The 27,182-nt window shown below is 40.0% G+C and overlaps 1 protein-coding gene across 1 annotated transcript in view; it reads left to right on the top strand.

Annotated features, from left to right (window-relative positions):
• Positions 1–27,182, top strand: part of TENM1 (teneurin transmembrane protein 1) — a 251,593-nt gene that overhangs the window by 192,829 nt on the left and 31,582 nt on the right. Inside the window, exons 21-22 of the mRNA XM_010569145.1 lie at positions 2,148–2,380; positions 13,319–13,473. Coding sequence (XP_010567447.1) covers positions 2,148–2,380; positions 13,319–13,473 — 388 coding nt within the window. The remainder of the gene's footprint in view (positions 1–2,147; positions 2,381–13,318; positions 13,474–27,182) is intronic.

Here is a 27,182-nt window from a genome sequence, read left to right as displayed (position 1 = left end):
GGAAAGTGTGTTTACAAGGAGAGTATATAATGACCCCTGGTTCTGTGCGGTTTCTGCATGATGAACAATATGTTTATTCAACATGTAGTATTCTCCTTGCAACTTTTTTCACAGAGATATTTTATTAAAAAATCATCTTTTGGCTGGCCAGTATCTTCTGAGCTCACTCCAGAGAACACAAATGATTCTTAATGTTTTCAACAAACAAAATTTTATAATGCTGGTGATACATAATTTGGCATTAATTGCTTTTAGCTCATCCTCTTACTCATCTTTCATCCTACCAATATCCTCTCATTCCCTATATTTCTTCAGACTGGGCTTCACATCTGTTCCCCAACTGTGGGAATATCTTTCCCTATATTTCCCCCTTCTGTCTTTTATAAACATTTGTGACCAAGCTAGTCCAGCTTGTAGCCCAGTCCTCAGAGATGCTGAGTAGTTTCTGTCCCTTTTTGGATGGAGAATGAGAACCAAGAGAAATAGGCCCAAGCTCTATTGTATTTACTGTGGTACAGCATTAGCCTTATCACTTATAAATGGAAATAAGATTTCAGCTGATCATCTGTTAGAAGTTTATTAGCAATATATACTCAGTGGATTCCTAAAATAAAAGATATTGGCAAGTAATTTTTACATTGTTTTGCAACATTGCTCAGAAAGGTAGAACTGTCTAATAGATGACTAATAAAGCTTAATATCTGCCTCAGCCAAGCAAAAACTTCATATTTAAAGAGGCTCCATCAACCTGAAATCAAGTCAGTAGATTAAGTCAGTATTACCTCAGACATTACATGTCTGTCCTGGAGCCTCTGCCAGTTCTTCAGTTCTATTTTATTCTAGATTCTTCCTTTCCTGGTTTGTTGTGGCACGAAAACCGAGCCCTGCAGAAGGAGCTGTACGCCAAGTGTTGTCAAACCCACCACAAACAGAACTGACAAAGCTGAGAGGACTAATTCATTTCCTAACTTTGTTGCAGCAATCTTAAGTGTTACTTAATTGTGCCAATGTCAGTAAAATGTCTCAAAAGAAAAAAAAGAATCTGACGATCTTTTTAATCTGCAGAGCAGATAGGGAAGTCCCGTATAGAGTTACAGGGGATGTGGGCAGGTCAGTGTCTAGCACAGTCACCTATCAGAAACCTCATCCTCCCACCAGAGAAACACAGCAGTGATAAAAATACTGTCTGAGCACCTAACACTCTGCCAGGCATTGGCCACCCCTCTGCCTGTGCCTATCTCCCACCATTTCAGGAATTTAAAGGAATTTAAAGGATCTACGCTTACCTGGATTTTTATTTTATTTTATAATCAGGGCTATACAGCAGTCTCACCAGGCTTAGGACACCAGCTTGGTTTGCCATGTGCTTAGACAATTTCCTCAAACTGGAAATTAACTTTGCATTGAAAAAGAAACAAAAAGTCTTACTGGTTAATAAGATGCAGCCCAGTTCTCTGATTAGAATTTATGATCCTCACCATTTAATTAACATATGTAAATATTTTTTTAAATAACATTTTATAATCTCAATAAGGCACTTCAGTGCATGAATTATGGTGCATTAATTCATGCCTAGTTGCACTGACACTACTTGGCCTTCTGCCTTGCTCCTGACAATACAGTCGGCATGAATTAAGGCACCATATTTCACACCTTCCTATTTCCTAAGGTTTAGAAACAGATAAAAATAACCAAGAGTGGGTATTTGTGCCCATATAGAACAGTCTGTGATTCACTTTGCTGCAACTCATAGATTCGTTTTCAGTGCCAAGAGTACTAGAAATTATCAGGTATAGAAAAATGACCTTGCTTTTGATAGTAATAATTATAACTAAGCTGAAGTCACTCCAGTTGGCTTTATACTGGGCGGCTTGGTACTGATGGACAGACTAACTCCACCAATACCACTCTCTGCATAAGCTCACTGATACATAGCTGGCTGGTCAGGCTCTGCAGCCAGTACTAGTTCCTTCCTTAGCAGCAGTGCCTGCGTGAGCTACATTAAAGCTGGTCTCACTTATGCCTCTGTCATCTCCAGATCACTGAACAGATGTCTACAGATAAGTAGAATACAATTGTTATGCTGCCACGAACAGAGATTAAAAAGAAAAACAACTTAACTTTGATGCTCTTCTCTTCTGTTTTAGTACAAGCCCTGCACATAAATATTACTTGGCCATCGATCCAGTGTCAGAATCCCTTTACTTGTCAGATACTAACACCAGAAAAGTCTACAAAGCAAAGTCTCTCATTGAAACAAAGGATCTGGCAAAAAACGCAGACGTGGTGGCGGGAACAGGTGATCAGTGCCTTCCATTTGACCAGAGTCACTGTGGAGATGGCGGAAAGGCATCTGAGGCCTCTCTCAACAGTCCAAGAGGTAAGAAAAGAGCATATCTGAAGTACTTGGTGTTGGCCATCTGTCTTTTCCTTCCGTTATTTAGAAACTCAGATGCAACTGGATGTACAAAAACAGGTCCGAGGTGATAATTTAACCAACTATAAGCAAGCCAAATCATTTCATAAAGCTCACTCATGTTTTTAATACAGCCAGTCCTTTATGAGGGAGCAGCATGAGCAGCAGGCTCCAGCTAGCATCCTCTGAAATACTCTTTCCTTGTGTGGCAACACTCCTCTTACTACCTTTCAATTGCAGGGTGGCAGCATGTAATTATATTTAACTTTTAAGCAAATACTATGATCACAAAGTCCATTTTTTAGATTTTATGCATTCAGGCGATTCTTGTAATGTTAATGGAGCTTACTCATACACATCAAGTCAGGGCTGTTTAGGTCAGACAGTCAGCAAAATCAAGTTTATTTGGAAGTCTAGTTTGTCCTTCCTTATTAAATGCACTTTGCAAAATATGAGCATCTCACCTACTGCACATGAAATAAGCATTTTGCTGCAGCCTTCCTGTCCATATACATCCTGTATTGTCACAGGCAAAATGTGTGCGAAGCCTTGAATCCCCACCAGCGCCACAATTAATCCCCTTGCAGTGTGCGTTAGAACTGTGATAAAGTCTCTGGATTTGGTGCTCTAAAGCAGCTGATCACCCTCAACTCCCACTGAAATCCCTGGAACAAAGGGTACTCTGCAGCTCCTGTGGCACAGCCCTGCTGGGCTTTTAGCATGCTTCCCCCGTAGCATACCACTCTCTCCTAATGACTAGCTCTAAGGAAGGGGTTTGATTATTTTTTGTAAGCTAATAAAGGAAGGCTGTATATCAGTAGCAAATTAGAATGTATATCCAGGCAGAAACGTCTCTAAGACAAGCAAATAATCCTGTTCTAAGGCTTAGCAAGAGACATGTTGTAATTATAGAGTGACTTTAACATGTCTTTAATGATAGAAGGTAAGTGTGAGGTAAGTACAAATAAATGTTAATCTTCAGGCAGCTAATTAATGTAATGAATCAATTCTAAAAATAGTAGAAAACAAAGGGGTTCAGATCCTTTAGCAGGAAAATGATCGATGTTTTATTGCTGATTACAATTGATTATATCTAATTACAATACAATTAGTAGTTCCATCTTATTTTCTTATTGGGGTAGTATGTTGGTGTAAATTTTTAATATGCTGTTTACTTTAAAAATACCCATGCATAGCTGGCTTCCTTAACAGAAGGTTCTAGTCAAAGAAATTAAGAGGAATAAAAGTTCAATTCAGGAGTTCAGGGGCAGCTAGCAAATATTAAAAAAATAAACTGTTAGCAGACAATGGCTCAAATATTGGCAAATTCAGGTTTTGGCTCCCAGCTGCTTTGGATTTATGCATCTACTTTAAATTACATCAGTTTACAATTGTCAGATTTGTTATGTTTTGGATTTTAAACTCAAGAACCATGGACTGCGACATGCCCTTTTGTACAGGGCCTAGCAAAAAGCAGCATCAACCTGTAGTCACCAGCACAGTATGAACAATTAACTGTGTATTATCATAATGACCTTAAGTGCCTGTCCTTGTTTTCCCCTAAACTGTAGGAGGTTGAATAACCTTGGAAAGTAGTAGGAAGTACTTGCCTGGTACCCATAGATCTATTAGTTATTAAGAAACCTAAAAGTCTCACATACTTAAATACAGTTTTAGAGATTCTTTGGGATCCCTTACTTTGCTTGTTCTTGGAATAATTGTCAAGTCAGAAGATGTCACATTTCTCCTAAAATAACATTCAAACAGTATACCCAGAAATATTTTTTCTAGAAGGCACGAAACACTGACAAAAATTTTGGTGAGTCCACAGACTCACCAACATCTTATCCGTTTTTAAAAATACTTGAACACAAAGTAACATAACATTATGTAGTATTTGACCACAGAAATAAATTAATTGCTTCTAATTTCTCACCTTAGATTTTTACAGTGCAAAAAAAGGTACCTGATAATGCAGATAAAGACAAATTAATTGCAAAGAGATTATTAAATATAATCACTTACATTACTCAATGACCAGAGAAGATTAGCATTTATTTTTTAAGCTGATACAGAAAAATTTTAGCTTTTTTTTTCCTATTTACCTTCTTAGTTTTGTCTTGAGTATTCCTTTTTTTCCTCATTATAAATGAAAAATAAATTTACCTCTTACTTGTTAGAAAGGTAATATCTGAGAAAGAACTCCATTTAGTGGCCATCTGACCTTGGTTAGTTACAGCTCAGTTGTATTCTCATTTTTGCTACTGGCTGCTTGTGACTCGGAATAAGGGCTTATCTATATGACTCAGTTTATCCATTTGCAAAATTGATAAGAAATACCTACTGTGTAACACTTGTGAAACTTAATCCTGTTTGGTAACATCCTCAGAAGTATGTTAATAAGTGGAAATTCAAATACTCTTTCTTTTCTGAAGGAAAGTTGCTTCAAATGCTGTTTTAACTTTTTTGAACTCATAACAATTTCTCTACTTCTGTGGGCATGCAGGTAGGTTTGAGGAGAGTCCTAGCTTACAATTTAATGATTTAAATCTTTCATCAACTTTTATTTCTCATTATCTTTATTTGGCAAGACTGCCTTTGCCTGGTGATCAGGAACTAAATGCCAGACAGGAAAACATCATGAAGTCACACTAATCAATTATAATTCGATCTGCTTTCCACAGCTTTTATTTTGCAGGTAACAAACACGTGTAGCTTTGTTCAGTCTCTTCCCGCATCTCAGTGAAGGACTAGAGATGGGGCTTAGTGAACATTAATCTTGCACTATTGTATGTTGAGCTGACTTTGAAAGATGCTTTTAAGCATGCATGGGTGATGTAGTTGAAATTTGAACTTCAATATATTATTTTTACTGCAACTTTCTTTAATTCTGTAGAGATCTCAGACTAATGAGTCATGTAATAGATGACCAAGTACTTAAGCAGAATGTGAAATGATACAAGGTGGGGACATAAAATAAGATCTGTGACAAGCTGAACACATTTATTACACAAGAAGATATTGAAAATGAAGAAGTAACTACACAAGATATTAATCATTGACTGAATTCCAATCACTTGAACTTTACCAAGTAACAGATTTTAATTTTGGGGTGGGGAATTCTGTTTGGTGGATTTGGGGATTTTTTTGATAAAAAGTGTTTATGGCACATATAGTCACCAACACTGTTATGTAAACATTCTGGATTAGTACTTATAATAAGGCGCTAAGCGATAGTGTCCCAATTTTAATGAGATTAGTCATTGAGTATTGGAGCAGTAAGCAGCACTAAAATTAACAGAAATAAATACCTGGGAGTTGTTCTACTTAGCACTGCAAAGCCAATGCCTGGATGAAAGGCATTAAACACTTACCTACCCTGCCCTTCTGAAATCACTAGGCTTTAGACATGTAAATAGATTTGACTTTGCAAGCTTAAATTGACAGAAGCAGTGAGAGGCTGAGACGATCAAGTTACCACATTTTTGCTGAGCTACAGTGTCTCGCAGTCAGTATACTAAGAAAAGTGTCTTAGATTAACATCTGATTTCAATTACCTTGTATTTGTGACCAACTCAGAGCATTCACACAGGACAGCCCTGGTGGAAACATAAACTAAGTAACTTTTGTGAAAACAGTAACTCCCTCCAATGATGGAACTCAGCCTCAGAAGTGATTTACAACATTTGGAAGCCCAAACACTAAATCCAAAGATTTAAGCATCTAAGGTCCTGCAGTGTCTGCTTTTTGACTCTTGGGTCCAGACCAGACTCTAGAACAAGAAGATAGATGCACACACTGTGCAAGCTATGTGTACAGTCAATGCCTCAAGAAATTAAAAACTGCACACTGAGTACAGAGTACTTGAATGCAGTGCACTGACCTCAGAGTAAGTACGTACCAGGGAAACGTAGAAGATTGGAGTAAATTCTAAATCCCATGCATAACAATACCTTATATGCAGCTGTAGCAAAGAACCTTTTCCACTCAGACCCATGGCCATGAACTAGCAACACAAATGAAAGCTTAAATTAAAAATCAGTTCTGCAGTGTAGTTTTATTCATTTTGCTTGAAATTACTAAGGAAACACTACTAAAAAAATCATGGTTTTGAAAACGTGTTCGCCCCAGTAGCTTCCATCCTGAAATAATCAGTCTTGTTGCTCACCATCTGCAGCAATACTTTCTAAAGTAAATAAAGCTGTAAGAACAACTGCTCAGATTAAACCTTTACATTTGTCAAATGACAGTAGCCCATTTAAGGCCTGCTCCTGCTCAGCTAAAAGATTCCTGTTACCTTCAGTAGGATGCACACCAAACTCCTAATACAGCCTTTTGTGAAAACAAGACCCCCTCGTCACAGGTAATGATCAATACTATTTATTCAGCAATCTTTGCTATTCTATAAATTCCTAAGACCTTTTCAACCCTTCCATACAAATCAAAAAGGAGAGAAGAATGGGGTGAGATGTTTCATTAGCAATATATAACATAAGAAGTAGACAAACGAAGGTGATTTGCAACCTTGAATCATTGTCCTGTATGCATCATAGAACAAGCAAAAAAGTCATCTCATGCCATTTTTGATTCAGCAAAATTATTCCTTATTTCCCTCTTCAGTAGCCTTAGCTACCTATGATTTCAGAAGTCTGGGAATCTTGTAGAACATTTAAGGCAAACTTTTTGGACAGCAAGTTTTCCTAACTTTCATCCAACCTTCATCAGAACACATAAGTTATACACTTCTCTGCAAACCATTGTCAGCAGTATGACCCCAGTCGTCATGTCTCAGACTGGAAGGAGGACATTTTCATTCACAGTCAGTAGTTAAAAATGCTGTTTGCTCCAACTCTACTGTTATGCATCTAAAGAGAACAACACTCAAGTGCAAGTACTGAAGTCATGTTCCAGCTGACAAAGAACTACTGGATATTTTGCCTCTAGTAGTTAGACAGTAATGAAGTAAAGATGACAAAGATCACAAAGCAACAGACTGCAAATCACTTGAATCATATTTTGAGTGGTGTATTATGGTAACCTATAAATAACTAATTGCATAAAATTGCTTTAGTAGTTTCTAGATGGCAGCTTTAATTAAAAGCACTGGAGACATTTAGATGTTTAGAAATGGATGGCATGTAATTTGCCCTTTTACCAACCATAAAATGGTAATTAACCAATTTGATTCACTTCTTCCTATTAAAAGTTTTATGAGAGTCGCAAGTTCCTTCTAAATACAGTTTTTCTTCAGCAGAAGGTGACATTCTCTTTTATTGGTCCTCACCAGTAGTTTTAGGTTTTCTTTTACAAATTTTTCAGAAGTTCAGTTGGAAGTTTTCAATGTAAAATGCTCATTTGCAAAGTTTTTAGCTAAGCAAAAAGTAGAATTTCCAAAAGTGGACAACAGATAGCTCTAGCTGATGTTTACCTATGTGTTTTAAAAGGATTTGTTCTCAGAAAGTGTCTCTTAGAATGCAAGTGCAGGCTATGATGGGGGGGGAGGCGGGGGAATAAAAGATCTTAACAGGGAATTTACTGTATTACTTTTAATCCATATTTTTAGTACTATAAGCTTAGCTCCATTAACATTGAAATGCCAAAATTTCTGGACTGAAAGATCATATGTATAATAATCATATGTATTTTGAATGTATAGCTATGAGAACTACACAGAAAAGTGATCAGTTTGCTTTCAAAGTGTTATTTGCATTTGTAATCATGTACATATGTGCACTAAGGCAGATCTGTCAAGGGAAGTAACCCTTTAATCAAAATTAGTCCTGAGAGCATATAAGATGAGAGGTTATAGTCAGCCTTCTGTGTTTATCATGGTTGTACCCAGCCCATGTACTAAGTACTATTTTGTGCGGAAAACAGTTATAAAGAGCAAAACTTTTTCTGCGGAGTCTTTCTAGTGATGATACTTAGGAGCCATGTGCAATTGCACTAGCAGCCATTCGTTTTTAATGTTAGTTAACAGAATTTAAATGGTACTGATTAAAAGACCTCAGAGTGTTATAAATATTGTTTCAAGATGTCTGCAAATAAATCTACTAGAGACAGATGTTCGTAAGAGCTACTGTTTTACATTCAGGTACAAAATCTAGTCCTATGTAAGACAGTCCCAGTGACTAAACATGACTAAAAGCAATCCTTCAGTACAAGCATGTTACTCAGAAAAAGAGATTGTGCTCAGCCCTGAGGTAAAGAACAAGACTAAATCCTTGCACAAGTTTTTGTCCTTACTCCAGACATCAGTGTTTAATGAGGAATCTTATATCCAAGCAAGGTTAAGTCTGTCATTTGTGCAATAGGTCACAATTGCGCACAAAGACAGCATCAGTTGGGCATACAGTTTAGTGCTACAGTTCCTTAAAAAAAACAGAACCAGACTGAGAGCCTAATACAAACTACATCTCATTCACTGTACACAGATACCTAAAAATGACCTTCTTTTACTCACTTATGGAGTGAGCAGTGTTCCTACTTGCATTCAGTGCAATTCATTACACTCAGCATGTGCATGTTTCCTCTCCGAGTTCCTCAGTGATTAAAGCACAATTGAAGTGCTGCGTGTGATTTGATTCTGCATTACACTGTACGTCAGAAAAGGATTAAAAATAAGCTCTTGGAGTACAGATTATGTGAAGCATCATGCAAGATGTGACAGGAGCGTTAATGAATCCAACTCTAATAGTGAATAAATTGGGACGGTTTAGCTACAAATCTGTATTTTGTTTTCCAATGGATGCCTTATGTAGGGTATTTGTCAACAAGACAAATGCATAAGCAATGTTTTTCAACTAGGTAAAGTCATGTTGGTTTAGTATACAGGAGTAAGCACTGGAAGCAGTAGTTCACTGTTGAATGCATGTACACTGGTACTTGAAGAAACTGGCTTATTAGGAAGTACCAGGAATTTATTATCTTTAGTACAAATACTGAAGACATGGGCTTGTTTATGCCATCACACTGGCATATGTACTTCCCTTGCAGGTAGATTACCTTTCTGCAGTGGCTGGAGAGCAAAACATACACTATTAATATTAAAGGATCTTTGGTTTTCTTATATAGTCAGTGTTTGAAATCCATTCAGCAACACAGCTGAGTAGCTTTATTTCATTGCAGCATAATTTTTGATTTTTATATAATGGATGGTTTGCAGCCAACACAGCCATCTGTTCACAGGGAAATTGCATAAAACAGAAGATGCACTTGCCCTAGTGATAGATCCCGGCCTTGTGTTATCCATGGCATGGATCCGAACCAGGGCTGCACTACCCAGGTGAGAGGCATAGCTCCTTGCTTACCATGCAGAACCACCCCTCTGCAAAGGCAGACTAAGACACAGAACATGTGCTGTAGTCCCACCCACATCAGGTTCTCATTTGAGTCTGTGAACCACGCTGGAAAGCAAATCAAATCCCATGTAATATTGCTCCACAGTGCAATATCAGTAAGGTTAAAAACACGCCCAATAATCATAGCTGCATGTACACCACAACAATCACATATGGTGGTCCTTGCTCCTCACACCTTCCCTGCCACAGCAGTCCAGCATGGCTTTTTCTTCTCAAAAGGAGTCTTGAAGAGACTCTCAAGAAAGTAGTAGGAGGCTGGGGCTGAAGAGACTTTTGTATCCAACCTTCACACATCCCTGAAGAAAAAACCCTAAAACAATTTCCTAGCAGCTTTTCCATTCACTAATAATCCCTTAGCATGCTTCAGCTTTACAGCATAAAGGTGATCAGAGCAGGACAGAGCCCAGGCAGGAGCCCCTGAGCATCCCAGCAAGAACAGCAGCAGGTGCCTCAGAGCCCAGCTCCACCTGCTCTGTGGCCCAAACTGCAGTACCAGAGTCACCACAACCCTCCTCATTTTCTGAAGAGAAAATTTATCCCTGTACAAACTAAACTGCAGATCACAATTCAGGCCTTTGGGAACTGTTGTCATGAAAACCTCTGCAGACCTCTAGATGCACCGCAGAAGGTGCAGTGTGGTTTGCTCTGTTGGCTTCTGCCACGTGCATTCCCTCAGAATAACATTTGGAAAAACCTCATCAGATTTACATATTAATTGTTTAGATGGTCATTAATAAACAGGCTGGGTGTCTTTCTGCTATGGTTGTGGTTTTAGGGTAAATGTTTTAGCAGCTCAGTTGTATCAAAAGAGACTTTACAGCTTGCTTTGCACACCTAGCCTTTGTTTTTGAAGCTCCAGCCCTGCAGGCACCCCTAATTCTGGCCTTTTGCATGCACGGGTCTCTTCAGTGTGAAGTCTGTTTAGCATGCATGAGGGACAGAGGTGCCATCCCTTGCCGAAAACTGGAACACAGAGGTCACCCCCCCAATGCCAAAATAAGCCCTTTGCTTCTCCAACGCACTCTTTACCTCAGCTCACCTTCAAACCTTCAGCCTTTCAGATTTCTAATTGGACTTCTCAGAAGCAGACGACAGCCATGAGCTTGCCAGTCATTCTGTAGTTTCCAGAAGCACTGTTACTCTCTAACTGAAGAATAAAGATCCTCTGAAGGAGCCAGTACCAAGGAGGTATGGTCTGCGAGCCCACAGGCCCACAAGGAGTCAGGCGCTAAGATGTCTGCTTTTCCTTTAGCCTTTTTATAACCTCCCAGATTTCCCCCACCTGACCCATCCAGGCCCCCAGGTGATTTCAGTCTCCCAGGTGACACCTGTCACTGAATTGGACATTTCGGTGATCAGCCGTTTCACATGACGAAGCGATGTAGCCTAACCCAGTACCCTGCGGCACTTCAGCAATCCGTGGGCGTTGTTTGTCCTGGATGGAGAAGGTGACAGGATGGCGAATACCCCTCTTCTAACGGCAGTTCACAGCCAGATGAATACGCTTGAACTGACAATTTAAAGAATTCATTTCAACCACCAACACTGTGCCGATAGATAGCCTGAAAGCTGGATGTAGTAGGAGCGCCAGCTGCTAAAGTTAACTGCGGTGGCCTTTGGATTTTTTTGGTGATGATACCCTCAGACCTTTGCAAGGTGCCCAAACGTCACCTGCGGTGAAGAGGCACCTCTGGACGGGAACGGGGCGGTGGGGGACATGATGGCCAAACCCTGTCCCCCTGCGAGGCCTTCGCAGCCTCCCTCAGGGCCTCCCTCTCAGCCAGAGTAATGGCTGGAAACCCTGGAACGCCGAGCCCTCGCTAACCTCCTGGCCATGACAGGACAACCAGTGTGGACGTTATTCCCGCTTTCTCTTAGAAAAGAAGTGGTCACGGGCAGTTTGTCTCGGGACCCTGCCACTGAGTGTTAACACCGTAAGAGAAAGCGTATTGCACTCAAATGTGTATGTAACTCAAACTCAGTCCCTAGGTATTTCCAGCTGCCGGGTGCAGGTTTATTTAGGGGCCTGGGGAGACCGTCCGCCCTTCTCCCAGCCCCGTGGAAGATGCGTGTTCCCCATTAGGGCCGCCTGGTCCTGCCCCTGCCCCTCAGACTGCTTACTCTCCCTTGCCCCCAGCTACAACTGCGCCTATATATTTAAAGAATTTAAATTAAGTATAAGGAAATGGGGCTGGGAGGTGAAGGAATTCAGTTTCGGGGGTTTTTTTATTTTTTTAATGGCGTATGGAATTGCTGTGTGAGATCCTAAACTGGCGTGCAGACAAGTGTTTTGTAAACTCAGAGTACAGGCAGCCTTCACTTGTGCTAAATGCAGGGGACGAAATCAAGAACCATATAAGCCACTGTCCAAACCATCTGTTCAAGTCCTCTGCCTTTCATTTCAGTGTAGCAGAACATAAATTCATTATTAAAATAGCTTGGCTGTGCACAGCAGCTGCTATAATTGCAAAGTTATGCAACTTTAAATGGGAAATTACGAAGTAGTTTAAAGCAAGAAATTGAGCGGTTTTGGCAGAAAGGATTTCACAAACCTAACATGAATAGAAGTGCGTTTCTAGCTGTATTTTCAACGTCAGGGAAAAAAGATCTTACAGTTCATGCAATACAGAAAAGTCTAAGGAATGCAGGAAGAACTGCTGAGAAGGTGTTAGACTGGGACAGAACAAGGCTGGGCGTGAGTTGTGACATGGCCGTACCACACACTGCTGGTGGGAGACAGCAAGCCAGCCCTTCCTCACTTTCCCCACTGAAATACAGAGGACCATGACCTTTCCTTTGCACAGCCCTCGCGCATTTGTTTCAGGGTCCATCTCTCCTGTGCAGTGCAGTGCTGTTGCAGATCCAGAAGTAGGAGAACTGCACTACCTCCTGCTGAAGCCCACTGTTGTCATGAGGCTGGTTCCAGTACATGATCACCGTCTTGGGCAACACTGCACTGCAATACGTTCTGCAGCACAGATACTCCCTCTGCCTGCTAAGCAGAGCCTCGTTTGCACCATTTGTATGTATAGCCCGTATCATGACAAAAGTCTCATTTTCTATGGGTGCTTCTTCCTTGCTCAGACACTCTGATAATTCAGACGGTACAGTAATAAAAAAAAAAAAAATTGCCTCTGCTTGAGAATTGAGAAAGTGAAAATGAAGAAAAATCAACTGTAAGATAAGTTTTTAGAAAAGCTAGTCTTGTCCCACTTTGTGATGGACATGAAGTAAAGTTATTGAAGAGCCTAATTCTATGTATATAGAATTACATTACAATCAAAGCCTCTGCTGTTTTGTTCTGTTTCTTCCTCATATCTTCCCTCTTTCTCTGTAAGTAAAGACAGTCTGATATATGGGTATGATCTTTCCATATACAGTTTGTATAGGCCTCAAATAAGTAATAGGTAGAAAAAAAAAAGTCATACTTTTTTTAATCAGCAGACAGAGTCTAAGAGGAGAGGAAACATTTTAAGCTCATACTTTTTAATCTAGATGATGTCAGTACTAACACTGTTTTTTACCCTTTCCCTTCATCCAGGTATCACTGTAGATAAGCATGGATTTATTTACTTTGTTGACGGTACCATGATTCGGAAAATTGATGAGAACGGTGTGATCACAACAATAATAGGTTCAAACGGCCTCACATCAACCCAGCCATTGAGCTGTGACTCTGGAATGGACATCACTCAGGTAGACACCTGGTTTTCATGTGTTGTCACTTTCCTACACATTGTGGAGACAGATAACTTAGTTTCTTGTACAAGGATTGTATATCAGAATATGCTGCATGAATCAGGTAATTCTGGAATGCACAGTATGGAGTGGATCTTCCATTCACATGATTATTTTAAGGTCTACCATATAAATGCAAAACTATACACTTGATTTTTTTCTAGGAGCAGGCATATGAATGCGTAGGGGGGCTTATATAAAGAATACATACTACTTTAGAAAGTTGCTTGCTACTCTGAGATGATAGATCTTCAGAAGTTTAGAGTGCTCTCCTTTAGTCCAGCAGACTGATTTGCTTGAACTACTAAATGGAAAAAATATATATTCTGTTTACATCTAAGTCTGTTCTAAATCATGGAGGAGCATTACAGTAAGTAATTACACAACAGCAGTATCACAGTGAAGCTAGTGCATTTCAATACATTTCTCAAAGTGCTTTTCAGTTCTTATTTCAAGACCAGTGTAAAAGAAATACATCTAAAAGACACTTATCTCATCTCTAGTTTATGCTAAAAAAAAATATAGACAAACATGAAGAAACATAAATGGTACTCTTGCCTAGTCTGTGAGCCACACTTAGGGATAGCACAAGGAATGGATTGGCCTTTGCCAATAAATACTTGAATTAATCAGCTTCAAAAAGGGAGAAAAGCTGTACTTGAAAAAATCTTGAGGCATTCAAGTAACATACTAAAATTATATGATGAACTGTGTAAGCTAATAACCAGGATCCAGTTAATTTTGCATTTCCTTTCTCCCTGCCCTTTCTTCAGTCCTTCAGAATTGGAAAATCACAGTTAAAATACACTGTATTGGAAAGAGCTTGTTCTTCATTTCTAAGTAGACTTTGAGTACTAGCAGGTGGCTATGATCTTGCATTCACATACATGAAGAATGTAGGGTCAATGTTTTGGGTAGTTCTTATCAAATTTCAGAGGGACAAACAATGGAATCTAATGCTGTTGTCACAGAAGCACTTGGGGATTTTATTACTAGAGTCAAAACAGAAAAATGTGTCTGTGTTCCATTTCACATGTCACTGCACACTAAGTATTTGCAAATGTGGGGAGGGGAACCTCCCTGTTCCCAGTTCTGGGATAGACAGGCTTTTGTATTCTCTGTGGTCCAGTAGACACATAATTGTTCCATGTAAAGCGGAACAGGGTCAACTGGCTTAGTTGTGCTAAACCCAAGCTTAAACTAGCCTAGTAATTGTCTTAAGATCATATGGCTTGTGGGCACCTTGGCTTCTGCTCTGGCACCTCTTCTTACAGGAAAGCCAGTCCTGCAGGTGATGAGCAGGAACCCACTACAGCAGGCAGTGCTCCCCAGCTGGAGGCACCGACTCTCCCCTCTATTGCTACATACCAGCTGGCAGGAGCGATGCTTTGTGGAACTTAAAGCTGCCTGAAGCACATTTGCTTGCTTCTTGGATAGATGTAACAACTGCCTGGGGCATTAATAACCAGATTAAATATCTCTGAGGTGCAGGGAATGGTGCCAGGTGCAACGTCTGCTCCCTGCCTTCTCTTTGTGATCTGCATCTCAGGCTTTACGAATAATTGTTTTACTGGCTATACAATGTGCGGCTGTGTATTTGTGTTGACATTCTTGCTCGTTTTTCTCAGTAACCAAATGTCTCTCTAAATCTGAAATGGTGAGTCTTGATCGTTTTCAATTCCTTTAAAAAAATGCAAATACCCTTTAGCAAATAAGTTGCAGCAGGGGTCTGGCAAATGCAGAAATAATTTTTTTTTTTTTTTTTTAATCAAAATGAAATTCAAGAGGTAAACTTTTGGGGGTGAAATCAAATATGCCAAATTTGTAAGGAGATTTAAATAGTCCTAAAATTCTATTTTTTGATAGGTTGGCTACTTGCGAGAAACAGGTTTAGTTTACCTTACTCTACAACGTAGTTCCAATACCATGGAGAAAGGGCTTCTACAAAATCATAGATAAGAAAAAGCATGTTATAGAGCAAATTCTTCTTCATACTGCTCTCAGGACATCAGCATACAGCTAGGGTTGGGCCTTCATTTCATATGAACAGAAATAACCTTTTTTCCATGAACAATCCCAGAGCTTCCATGCTGCAGCACCTACATGAAAGTATTGCTGCACTTTTCTCAAAATTTTGCAAACATTTCAGCATTCTGGGAGATCAAGATACGTTCTTACCACATAGATTGAGATAATCTTCAGATAAATTGTGAATGCATGCCAGTAAATATTCTAAACAACATAATAAATGATGGCATAGTAAAGTGTCCCTAAAAAGTGGCCAGTCTCATTTTGTAAGCCTAACTATAGTAACACTTTCTGTATAATTTTCTCTCACTGATAGGTGAAGTCACATTGTTGACAATCTGCAGTAGAGATGTACGTATAGCTTTTGGAAGCATTTCTTGTTTGGAGGATTTGTTTTGTGGGGGGTTAAGTGAATCTACTTATTGAAATTTTTCACAAAATCCATACTTTTGAGGTTTTTCACATACTCAGTAAAACACAGACATGAAATAAATGCTGAGAATGTATGTTCTGAAAAGTAACTGTATCAAATTTGCTCAATAGTCTTCTTCCAGAATTGTTGCTGATAACCAGAAAAGCCTATGAAATAATCACATCCCCTTGAAGTCAAGCATGTTAATCTGAAATTATATCAGTGAAAATAAGGGAATGATATTTTGACTTAGTCAGAAACAATTGTATATCCTTGCAAGACTGCTGAGTTTATTCCAGAATGGCATAAACATAAATGAAAAATGAATTTGGCCCATCTCCACTTAAATTGTTTTTTGGCTAAATTACAAATGGCATTTACATCAAGACAAAACCCATTTACATGGGTTGCTCACAAATTGCGTGTTTAGAGGGACTTACGAAATACGTTAATAAAATCAATTCTCAAAGCTAAATTTGTTCTGACAATAAACCAATGGCTTGCTCAAAATCAGTATTTCTTCGTTTACCAAAGTACAAAAATATACTCTTGAAGTAAATACATAGAGTAACTGGCCATTGCAAAAACTACCGTAAATGACAAGCCTTCACTTCAAGGCATTCACTTTAATAAATGAGTTGATTATGAAAGGGTTTAATCATTTATTCCAATATCAGTTTTGATGGAAACACTTCTTATTAATCATTCTGTGTTTGTTATTCACCACCTTCTCATTCTTAAGCATAGTATTCTGCATTCATACCAGGGGGAGGGAAGGACAGCTAGGGTTGAGAAGATTATGTGTTGATAGCAAATAAACCACCAAGATCTGACTAATGACTTTGATCTCATAGTTCACTGTGAGGATGTTAATCTGAATTTAGAAGGAAAAGGACGTTCGGTTGAGGTGTGTATGTGGTATGCCAGCATTCTCAGTACTATTTCAGCATGTACAAAACTTGGATGACTTTTCTTCTCAGCACAGATGATTTTAGTGTTCTTCAATCAGTTAATAAGGAGCAAATCTAAAGAAAATGGCTCTTCAGAGCTAGGTTTATGAATATATATGTGTATATACTCAACACTCACCATTGGTGCCAGGATTTCAACAGACACCTACATTAAAATCAGTTTTTCCCATATCTTTCATTCTGATAGAGCTGGTCATATTTTTTGAAAATGCTGCCTCTGAAACCCTGAATGCTAGAACATGAACAAGAGCTAAATTTTAAAGGCAAAACATTTTTCAAGAATGTCAAAAGGTGGTGTTGGTCTTCATTTGTTCTGTATTTTTTAATATTCACCTCACTAATCAACAGCACCCCGAATCTGAATGCCGGACTTTTCACATGAGTGCCCCTGCTGCTGGGTCCTTGGCTTCTTCTAGGTCTGGCTCCCATTCTTCCTCTGCTCTTTGGAAGCTGTTTTGTTGTTGGTTAATTAAATGAATAATAAACCCATGTTGAACCTTATACTTTTGCATCTGAGCTGGAGGCCCCATGGATTGAGCTAACTGATCCCCCAGCTGCACAGTCTACTGCATATCTCCTTCTGTCAAATTGAAGCCCAGCTGAAGAGGACAGAATTACCTGCTACATCTCCTACCTTTTCCATACCCTTTGGCCAGGAAGACTGTTGTAGGTACTCTAAATCAGGGACATAAGCTTTGATCTAAAATACTCCTACTGACTTCTCAACTTGCTGCACTGCTAATTGCTCTCCAGGCTTGCACCAGCAGTGGGCTGGCTGGGGGCACCACCCCGCAGCAGGACCTGCGGCAGGGCCTCCTGGCCTCAAGCAGCAACGGGAGCGCTAAGGGAGGAGACCGGAATGGGCGGCGAAAGGAAAAGAGAGAGGATCATCCTTCTGTTTCACTGCCTGATGAATTTGGGCTTGATCCTGGTCTAGACCAGAGGCATCTCTAGGTTGCTCTTTTTCTCAAATGTGCACACTCTCCTAGTGTTTGCTGCATCCCTAGGGTATACAGAAATTTTTTAGCCTGGTTATTGATAGCAAATGAGAGAACATTGTGTGGGTATGTCTCCCTGTCTGTCTGTCAGTATTCTTTTCCTCACAGTAAATCAAAATCTTGGGCCAATTTCACACAAATTTGGAGAGGAACACCAGCCTTCTCAGCAATTAAATTCCTACATGTTCCATAAAAAATATTAATCCAGTTGGAGGAGAGAGACCTAAAGTGCCCTTTCAAAAGGATATATTGCAGCATGAGCTTTCTTTTATTAAACTCCAGAGATTCCACTCAGGATCTAATAAATGCCCCATTCACAGGAAAAGCTTCATTTGGTGTTTGGATCTTATTAAACTCCCAAGTCAGTCAGCCATGAGACGGAAGTCCTTAGGAAACCAGACTTCCATTAGATCCAGCGTTCATAGAAGTTATATTGACGTTGTGGGAGGTTTTGTGTGAAAGTAAAAACACTTCAGCTCAGCTTGAGCGATAAGCTTCACTGCTCTTCTGCCTCCATTGCTGTGGTGAAAGCTGAGGAGAGAATTAGCAGATATTTCTACCATCTTGTAATTTCATCCTCCATCTTTCCTCCCGTGAGAAATATGTGGGCTGAATTTCCACCACTCTCAACCTCAAGTCATTTATATCTGTGCGAGTGGTAGCAGTTAGCATTTGGGAACTGTTTAAACCAATCCCGAGCACAGTCGCTGCAAATATAGAGACCAAACATTTGCAAGGCAACAGAAAATGAATCCCAAGAGCTTTCTCTTAGCCTGTAACCATGGCCTTGTTCTAGTGCTGATGTCAGTCCCACTAGGCATGAGTCTGTGCCAAAATAATAGCTCCGGCCTGATTGATGGTGTTAATAACTGTCACTGCTGTGTTCCAAAATGAAAGGTCTGGTTTGAAGACTTTTTCTTGACATTTGCACTTCATCAGCCTTTGTTCAGCAGTTCTCCACATGAGGGAACCATCTATATTGTGTTGCTTCACATAAACTTCAGTGACACTGCAAAATGTTTTGCTCCCTTCTAAAAATGTGACAGTGTTACTTACGTAGGCGATATGCTTGCATAGGTCAAATTAAAAGGCAGATTTCTAGAACAGGGTTTAAAGGCGACCCACACGTGGCAAGAATGCTGTGTCCTGGACAGCCTACTTTGAATGATGGAGCAGAGGGGAGAGAGCAATACATAATGCTGTTGATGACCTACTTGAAATAGTGAAGTGAGAGACAGAATGCTGGAAAGCGGGAGTAAAGATGAGCAGAATCGCTTGAACATGTAGTATGTATCTCAAAAATGCAAACGCTGACATTGCTCCTGCAGTCACAAGTGCTGCGGGCGCTCCCCACCAGCATCTGCACAGGCACAATATGCTTCAGTGGCATTGTGGAAGCCTTTTGAGCAGAACAAAAAGCTCCCAGGACATGGTGACCTCACTTGAAAGCATCAGTGAGGGTCTGCTCATCGGAGCAAGCACAGCCTGAACAGAACTTTAACTGGGTACGTTTGGAGGAAGGAAAGGAAAATGCGAAAGACAAAAATATGATCTGATGAACGGCTGAGAAACGGGGAGCAAGCAGCCAGCATAAAAACCAAATTGATTCTAGGCTGAAGTACTTTTAAGCCAGGTTGAGAGTAGGATATCACAAAGCAACAGCAGGATTACATGGAGCAAATTAATTAATTAGTATCGCAGGTCAGAGGAATGCACGCTATCCCTTTAGGTGCTTCTCTACATACCCAACAGTATATACTGCATTCTTGTAAAAGCAGAAAGCACAGAAGGCTTTCTCATTGGCTTTTTTTTTAACACTTAACACAATATTATTAACATAATATTCTAATTGTGTTAGAGAGCTGCATGCCGTCAAAAAGGAACAACTATCTTTTCACGGTAACAAAGTATTGCAAAACTACACCTGCTCTTGATTTACTTTTAGTCCTCTACCTGTGCGAGGCTTTTGATACACTGTTCTAGATATGTGTAATTAATGCATCATAAATATTCCAAATCTCTGAACTGTGTTTTTCAGTGCTTCGCAGAAACATGTTTTATGTGTATTCGTGAAATTGCTGAACAAAAAGCACACAAAGCAGAAATGACAATTTATAGGCCCTTTAATTTTTATGTGTGGTCTTCCCTTACAGAAGACTTCCAGAGCTTTTTTCTTTTTAGAAAAGATCTTTATTATTATTTTTTCTAATTTTTGCTGCATGAAGGAGCCCAGAAAAGCTGTTATTTTTTTCCAGTATAAAGTCATCTTATTCTCTAGTTCTTTTTAATCTGCTGCTTTATTTTACGGTCTTTCTTCTCTGGCTTTGCTGGAGCACCAGAGAAGCAAACTAGAGTGGAAGTTGTGGCCCTAGCAAAATCAGCAACTGTTTTGCCACTGATTTCAGTGGAACTGGGGCTTCTCACTGGGTAGTTTTCCGAGCTTAATTGAAAGGGTAGGGAGTGGCAAGTGTGTAGCAAGGAGCAACTGTATCCTAAGAGAATGTATTTGCTTCTGAAAAGCAGATCAAAACAGACAGAGGACAGAGCCTTTACACAGGCATTTTCAAACCTTTTTAAAAATGAACACACACACACATACACCCAATTAATTAAGTGTTAGTCTTTGGAAGCCTATACAAAATAATTCCAGCCATAACAGCATATGCAGGAGCAAGCAGTCACTACTATCCATACTTTGAAGTAAAACCAAACTGAAAGCCTTTTTAAAAAAAGGTTCTTCAGGTAGCAGATAAAATAGTCTTTTCAAGGGGTAGAGGAGGGGTTAAGTAGCCTCTCTTTAACAGGAACTGAGAGAAAAAGAGGCTCATAGGATTAGGACCTCAGGTGGAAAAAAGTCTGTGAGAGCTCATGAATCAAACTTGTAGGTGTATAATGTGATTTTTAGAATATCAAACAGAAAGCAGGGTGGTTTCATCACAGCTAATTTATATTCTAATCAAATTATTCTATCGCTGAATTTGAAATATTAGTCATAGAAGAGAGATAGCATGCGATGAAGTCACACTGCAATTTCTTCCTTAAAGCCCAAGTGCTCTTTTTGTATTGGTCACCTGCAAAACAGCAATTTATTTCAATTATCTGCCATAAATAATGCATTACCACTGAGTAAAAGACTATGTACATTTTAATCAACGCTTCCAGCGATTGCATCCTTTTCTTTGATTGTTGAGGCAGGGAGCATTAGACACTTGATGGTGAAGTGAAGGACACCTGACAGACCTTTGCTCATGACTTTTCTCTTCCTTTCTGCTATACAGAGCCAGGTTTAAATTATTTTTTTAATCATTTGTTTCTAATGAGAAATTGCAAGAAGGAAGAAAGTTCTGTAAGAATTGGATGGCTGGCAAGAAGGTAGCAGCAGCTCAGCCCTGAGTCTAGGAGCTCTCAGGTCTGAAATCCTGACTAACAGAAACCTCCATACTCACCAAATGCTGCCTGTGTGTGCCCTGTACATACCCACCCAGCAATTCCAACTCAATCCAAGCTGCCTTGCCACCTCCAGGCTTCCTCCAGCTCAACCGCCGTCCTTGCACGGCCAAGGTCCTAGCCCACCGCCCAGCTCTTCAAACACTCGATCCTCTTTTAGCTCTCCAGTGAATGGGTTCCCAGCTGAGAAGCCTGGCTCCTGTTGAGGCTCTCCTGTCAGTCTTTCCCAAGCAACCAGCTTACCTGGTTGCTTCACTTTTTATTCCTTATGCACAAGTAGCCTTTGATTATCTCTCTCATTTAAATATGGTTTCAGTACCGTGGACTCTAGTTGAGGAGTTATTTGTGGCAGAGGCGTTGTATCTGCTGTGCTGAATTATGCTGCTGAAAATGTTTAACGCAGCTTTGCCAGGCTGGTGGGAGTCTGCAGTGGGCTGAGATGTATTGGTTACTACATCTGACTTTTTTCATCTGTGGAGGAGACATAGTGGACAAATGTATGCATATATACACACACATAATATATATACCTATATATGCATATACAACTATATCTATATACATATATGTATATGTGGTTTCTACATATACCGCAGAGCTACCATAAGTAATCAGATAGTGAAAGCTGGTCCCTGGCATGCTGGAGTCCAAGCCCCAAGAAGGTCTGCTGAGAAGGGAAGGTAGATGTTGATGGGAGCATGCAGAGGCAGGCCCAGCAGATAATGCCCCTCCTTTTCTTTTAATCCAGTTGTTCATCCATGTTCACTAATTACAAGGCCTGTCTGTGATTTAAGAAATATCTGCTTTGATGGAGGCAACTCCTACGTTAGCCATTTTTTTTTAAGATTGTCAAGGCTGGTACTGTGTGTATGTTCCTCTCCTCCTCTTACCAACCAACCCTTCACCCACCTATGGGGTAAAGGATCTCCCACAAATGTAGCAGGGTTTTTGTGTTATAAAGTGAATAACAGTAATAATTGAGCTTTAAGTGGAGCTGTCTTTACTGCCTCTATTCCAAGCCTTTCAGATTGCCTAGTGTATTCTGGTTTGGGTATTTGGAAATGTTGCACAGCATTAGGGGGAGGGAGACCAAATGGGCTGGCAGAAGTCTGGAGTTTGAGTACAGGGCAGGTTTGAGGCCAGCAGTCACCAGAGGTGGTGGTGTCCATCCTGCAGAGATGTCACACACTGCTGGGATAGAAATTGTTGCATTGACTAGGTCAGAGGAAGATTGTCCTCCATCTTAGAGGAGTGAGAACTGGTCTTTGGACTCCGTCTGTCTTCACAACAGCAAAGGTCAGGAGAAAGCTTACAGAAATAAAGGCATAAAACCAGTGTAAGTGAAAAAAGTGATATAGGCATTTAATTCTATCATCAGCTCACTGAAATTTTACATAGCTGCAAACTGCTGCATTTGAAAGCTGTAAAAGAAAGTGTGGGTACGGTTGCGTGACTGAAAGCATTGCACCACAGTAACCGGTGGAAGGGGGGTCAAAAAAGCCAGCACCGCAATACTTCTGCCCTGCAGATTGCTCCAGGTGCTAAGGGGAACCTGAAAGTCTGCAAATCCTGTCAAAACAACACTGTAATAATAACAGCTTACAAAGGTCAGGACTTTGAAGCATGTCAGCATGAGGGAACTCTAGAGGGTGTTGTTCCCTTGCTGTCTGGGTACTTCTTGGGTCTCAAAGCTGGTTATAAACAAAGACTGAGAAGGTTTTAGTACCAAGAAGTGTTGCTTTGGAGGTATTAGTGATATCTCTGGTATTATTATTAGGACTAAGTTTGCCGTGAGTTATTCTTACAAGCTGCTGAAGTCAAATGAAAGTAAGCTGTGACGACCACAGAAAGTAACGCGGCAGGAGCTGCAGCCTGGGCAGTGACAGCTAAGAATGCCTGATTTCTCCTCTTCATGATACCATGTTTGCTTCAGCATCTTTTCTACCCTTGTTTGTGCCAAGGGAAAAAAAAATTTGAAAAGGCACTGTGTCAGGGGAGGAAAAATAATGCAAATGTCAAGACAGAAATTGGTTGTATCCATTTGTCGCATGCCATACAGAGGTTACATTTATAGCTGTGCATTATGAAGTTTAGGCCACAGAGAGATGCAAACAGAATGATAGAGAGCACCATTTCATGCAGTATGTTACTCTGACAATAACACTCAGATTTACAAACAAATTAGCTAAAAATGTCTGAAGGACATTCAGCTTTTACGAACTGGGCCTCATCTCCTGCTGATAGATTCCTTTGGGATGGGTATGGCATGCAAAATGATACACTGCCTTGGAGAATAAATTTATGAAGTTTAGCAATGTAGGTCACATTGCAGGAAAATCGTAAATGTCTGAACATCACTCAATAGCCATTCAATCAACTGCTCAAAGCAAAATAGGAAACTGAACAGCGTGTAGCTGTCTCTGGTGAGCAGTGGGGAAAGTCATGATACGATGTAAAACCCTTTAGGTCCTCTATCCATATGTATTTCTTTTTTCTTCTATTTTTCTTGCCAGTTCAGAGTTATATGTCTGTGTCCATATCGATAGTGACAACAAAACCAATGTGTTTTTTGCTGTTACTACCATGAACTATAAGTATATTGGGTGGCTCATGAAAGGTATGCCAAAACTTTGGGGAATCGGGAGAGGTCAAATGGCTGAAACTTGGTATAAGTAGCCTAGTCCTAAGGAACTCATTTCATTGTGTAATGATTTTTGTATGCTCCTATCCAGCCAGAAGGATTTATAACTTGTGCTATGCTATTTGCTTCAGTCTTTTTGGATTTGGTTTGAAGGAATAAAGAAAAGAAGAGGTTTTAAAAGGACATTTCCAGATCTAGCACTGTGTAGAGATTCCTGTTGCTTTCTAGATCTAGAAATGGCTAAAAGCCTGAAATCTATACTTTGCTAGAGATGTCAAGAGCCTTTCTGAAGACATCTAGCACCTTTGTAGATCTGGGGCCTTTCTAGATCTAGAGCTTTTTGGAGCAGGGGAGGGGGGAGTAGGGATGACACATCCATAGCTTCTGGAGCATGTCTAGAGACTCACTAGATCTTTTTCCTGGGATGGTTTGGAAGCCTTTTAGAGATTTTTGTCAGAGCCTGCCTAGCACTTCTCTGAAGCCCTTCTGCAGCCCTTTCTAGCTCGGCAGGCTTTTCTAGATCCAGCACCCTTATGGGTCCCTTTCCAGAGACCCCCATCTAGGGTCTCCTGCACATCCCCATCTCCCACCTCTTTTTTTGTTTGTTTTGCAAGAGGCTTTGTAGAGCTTTCCTGAGCCCCTCTAGGTCTAGAGCATTTCTATGCCTTTCTAGATCTCGAGCTCAGCTACTGAAAATCAAAAACTTTAGCTATGTGATTAGGAACCTGTTGGAAACCTAATTTCAGATGCACTTTTAAAATCTTTGTCTAGACCCTTTTTGGAAGACAAGAAAACCAAGTGCCTCTCCTTTTGCATCCAGGTTGTATCCATCCCAGGCTTGAGATATGTTATTTAGTTGAGTGGTCTTTCTTGATTTTTGCTTAAAAAAACATTAGTCCTAAACTGTATCCTTGTAAGCTTTTCTGGCACAGTCTGATAATGCATATCCAAATATGCATCACAGCAGTAACCAATGCCCTTAGCTGACAGAAATTTAAAGCAGAGTGCCTGCTTACAGTCTCAGACCAGAATCAGACACTCCCCAGTACGTTTTCTTGCGAGTATATAATCAATGTAAATACTCACGTAGAAGGATTGCTGTATGGAATGCAGCTGTCTTGTTTGTTCTGCAAAATGCAAGACGCCTATTTTTTTTATTAGCTCTTTGAAGTCTAACAGCAGTATGTGTTCACTTTCAATGCAGCATGACAGCTAGTTAGATTACATTCATTTTGCTCAGTTGAAATATCTATTGTGTAAATACTTATGAAAAATGAGTTGCAGAAAATCATGTCGTGATAGCAATTAATCTTGTGCTAATTTCGGTAAAAGGACTCAAATTACTTCAGTTGCTTTTTCTGCCTAGAATTTTTATATCCATGTGAAAAAAAAATGTATAATTTAAAGATAAAAATCAAACTTTTTAATAGTTGCTTTGCTTTAACTCTCTGCTACAGTTTAATAAAGAATTAGTTCATTCTTACAATGGATTAAAAAAAGCTATTACTCTTGAATTGTGTATCGTTGTAGGAATTTGCCATAGAAGATGCCCTGCCGTAAACATGAATTGCAGAATATCTATTTTCCCCATCCTTCTTTCTTTCACTTGCAGAAGTTGTGTTTGTGAGTTTAATGGTGTAACTCTTAAGGGAAAGCATAAACCACAGAAGTGAGTTTGCATTTTCTTGTGAAAGCTGTAGATTTAGGATTTGTTCTGATCCTTGCAGGATGTGTTTTGCAGCCCTGATCTGGCTGAGGAGGCAGCTGTGGCTCCCATATGCCCAACTGGAAGCCTCCTGGCAGTGGCTCCTCATCCTTCGCTTCCCCTGGTCTCACTTTCTGCCCAGCCCTGGGGTCAAAGCAACACTGCCCTGAGGAGCAGTGCTGTTGTCAGAGGTCGTGATCCTGGAGAGACAGACAGTTTCCTGGGCACAAATCTGTAGGAAGTTTTAATTTCAAGAATTTCATTTTCATTTTAATTTTGAGTTTGATTCAGGATTCGGGGCAGAGTCAGAGTATTTGGGTGATATATTCACAGTGGCTGGTGTTGCTCAAAGGCATGGGCTTTTGCTTTTTTCACTTTTTTCAGTTTTGGAAATGTATCCTCTCTTCCTCTCAGTTTTCAGGCCAGATGCTTTTATGAACCACAGTAGTTATTGGAAGCAAAAGACACCGTAATGTACTAGCTCTAGCCTCTCACTGTTCTCATACCGCTTTTAATTACTGTCTCAATTAAAGCTTTTCAAGATCTTCCTCCCATTTTTTCTGCATTGGCAACACACTGGCTTTCTGTATCCAGAACTTCTGAGCCCAAAATGGAAAGATGAGGCCAAGACTAGTGAGAGATTTATTAAGATTTATGCAACCTTACTTTTGTGCCGTCTTGTCTGACAAGCACCGGGACCTGGAAATGCAAGTTAGAAAGTGAGGCAAAATGGAAACAGTCCTGTTGTTAGCTAGATTTCCACCTGGTCCCTCTCCCTCCTTTTGGCCATGCAAATTAACAGTATGTTTGGAGGACATCTATTCCCACTCCAGCACTGGAGACGCGTTTGAGTTAGATTCAAATTCATGGTCTATTTTGAGATATTTTAATTGAAGAGTCTAAGAGTCCTCCTCTCAGAGGTACCAGTCTGCTCGAAATACTTTGTAAATTCCTTCTGGGCATTTAACAAAGTATATATTTTATAGCCTGTATAAACCATGGGTACCATGTTTAAACAGACTTAAATGGCTTAGGAATCTAAGTCCCATTGATTTTCATAGTCAATGGGCTTATGTGATTCTGGATAATATTCCCTCTATTATTAAATAAAGACGGTGTGAAACCTGTCTCCATAGAAATCAACTTTTTCTATCGATTTAGTAGACCCAAGATACGGTCTTTGAAGTTGTGAAGCAGAAAAAATCATAAAAAAGAAAGAAATTATGAAACAAGAAGAGAGCTGGAAGGTGAGAGCACAGCGAATCTTGTTGCAAGTGAAGTGAAGACAAGCAGTGAAAACTGTTGAAGTGGTGCCTTGCCTTCACATTCCTGCGCTGGGTCCCTCATCCACTGGAAATAATTGACGGCAAAGGGAGACTACCCAAGCCATGATCCTGGAGAATTGGTAGCCTCAGACCTCTGAGCTGCATCGGAAAATGTGCCACAGCTGCTTTCTCAGCCCAGG

This window comes from Haliaeetus leucocephalus, unplaced genomic scaffold (genome assembly GCF_000737465.1).
Source record: "Haliaeetus leucocephalus isolate CR32 unplaced genomic scaffold, Haliaeetus_leucocephalus-4.0 Scaffold262, whole genome shotgun sequence".
NCBI classification, from domain to species: Eukaryota; Metazoa; Chordata; class Aves; order Accipitriformes; family Accipitridae; genus Haliaeetus; species Haliaeetus leucocephalus.
The sequence above is the reverse complement of the archived record's forward strand: the minus strand, read 5'-3'. Positions and strand labels throughout refer to the sequence as shown.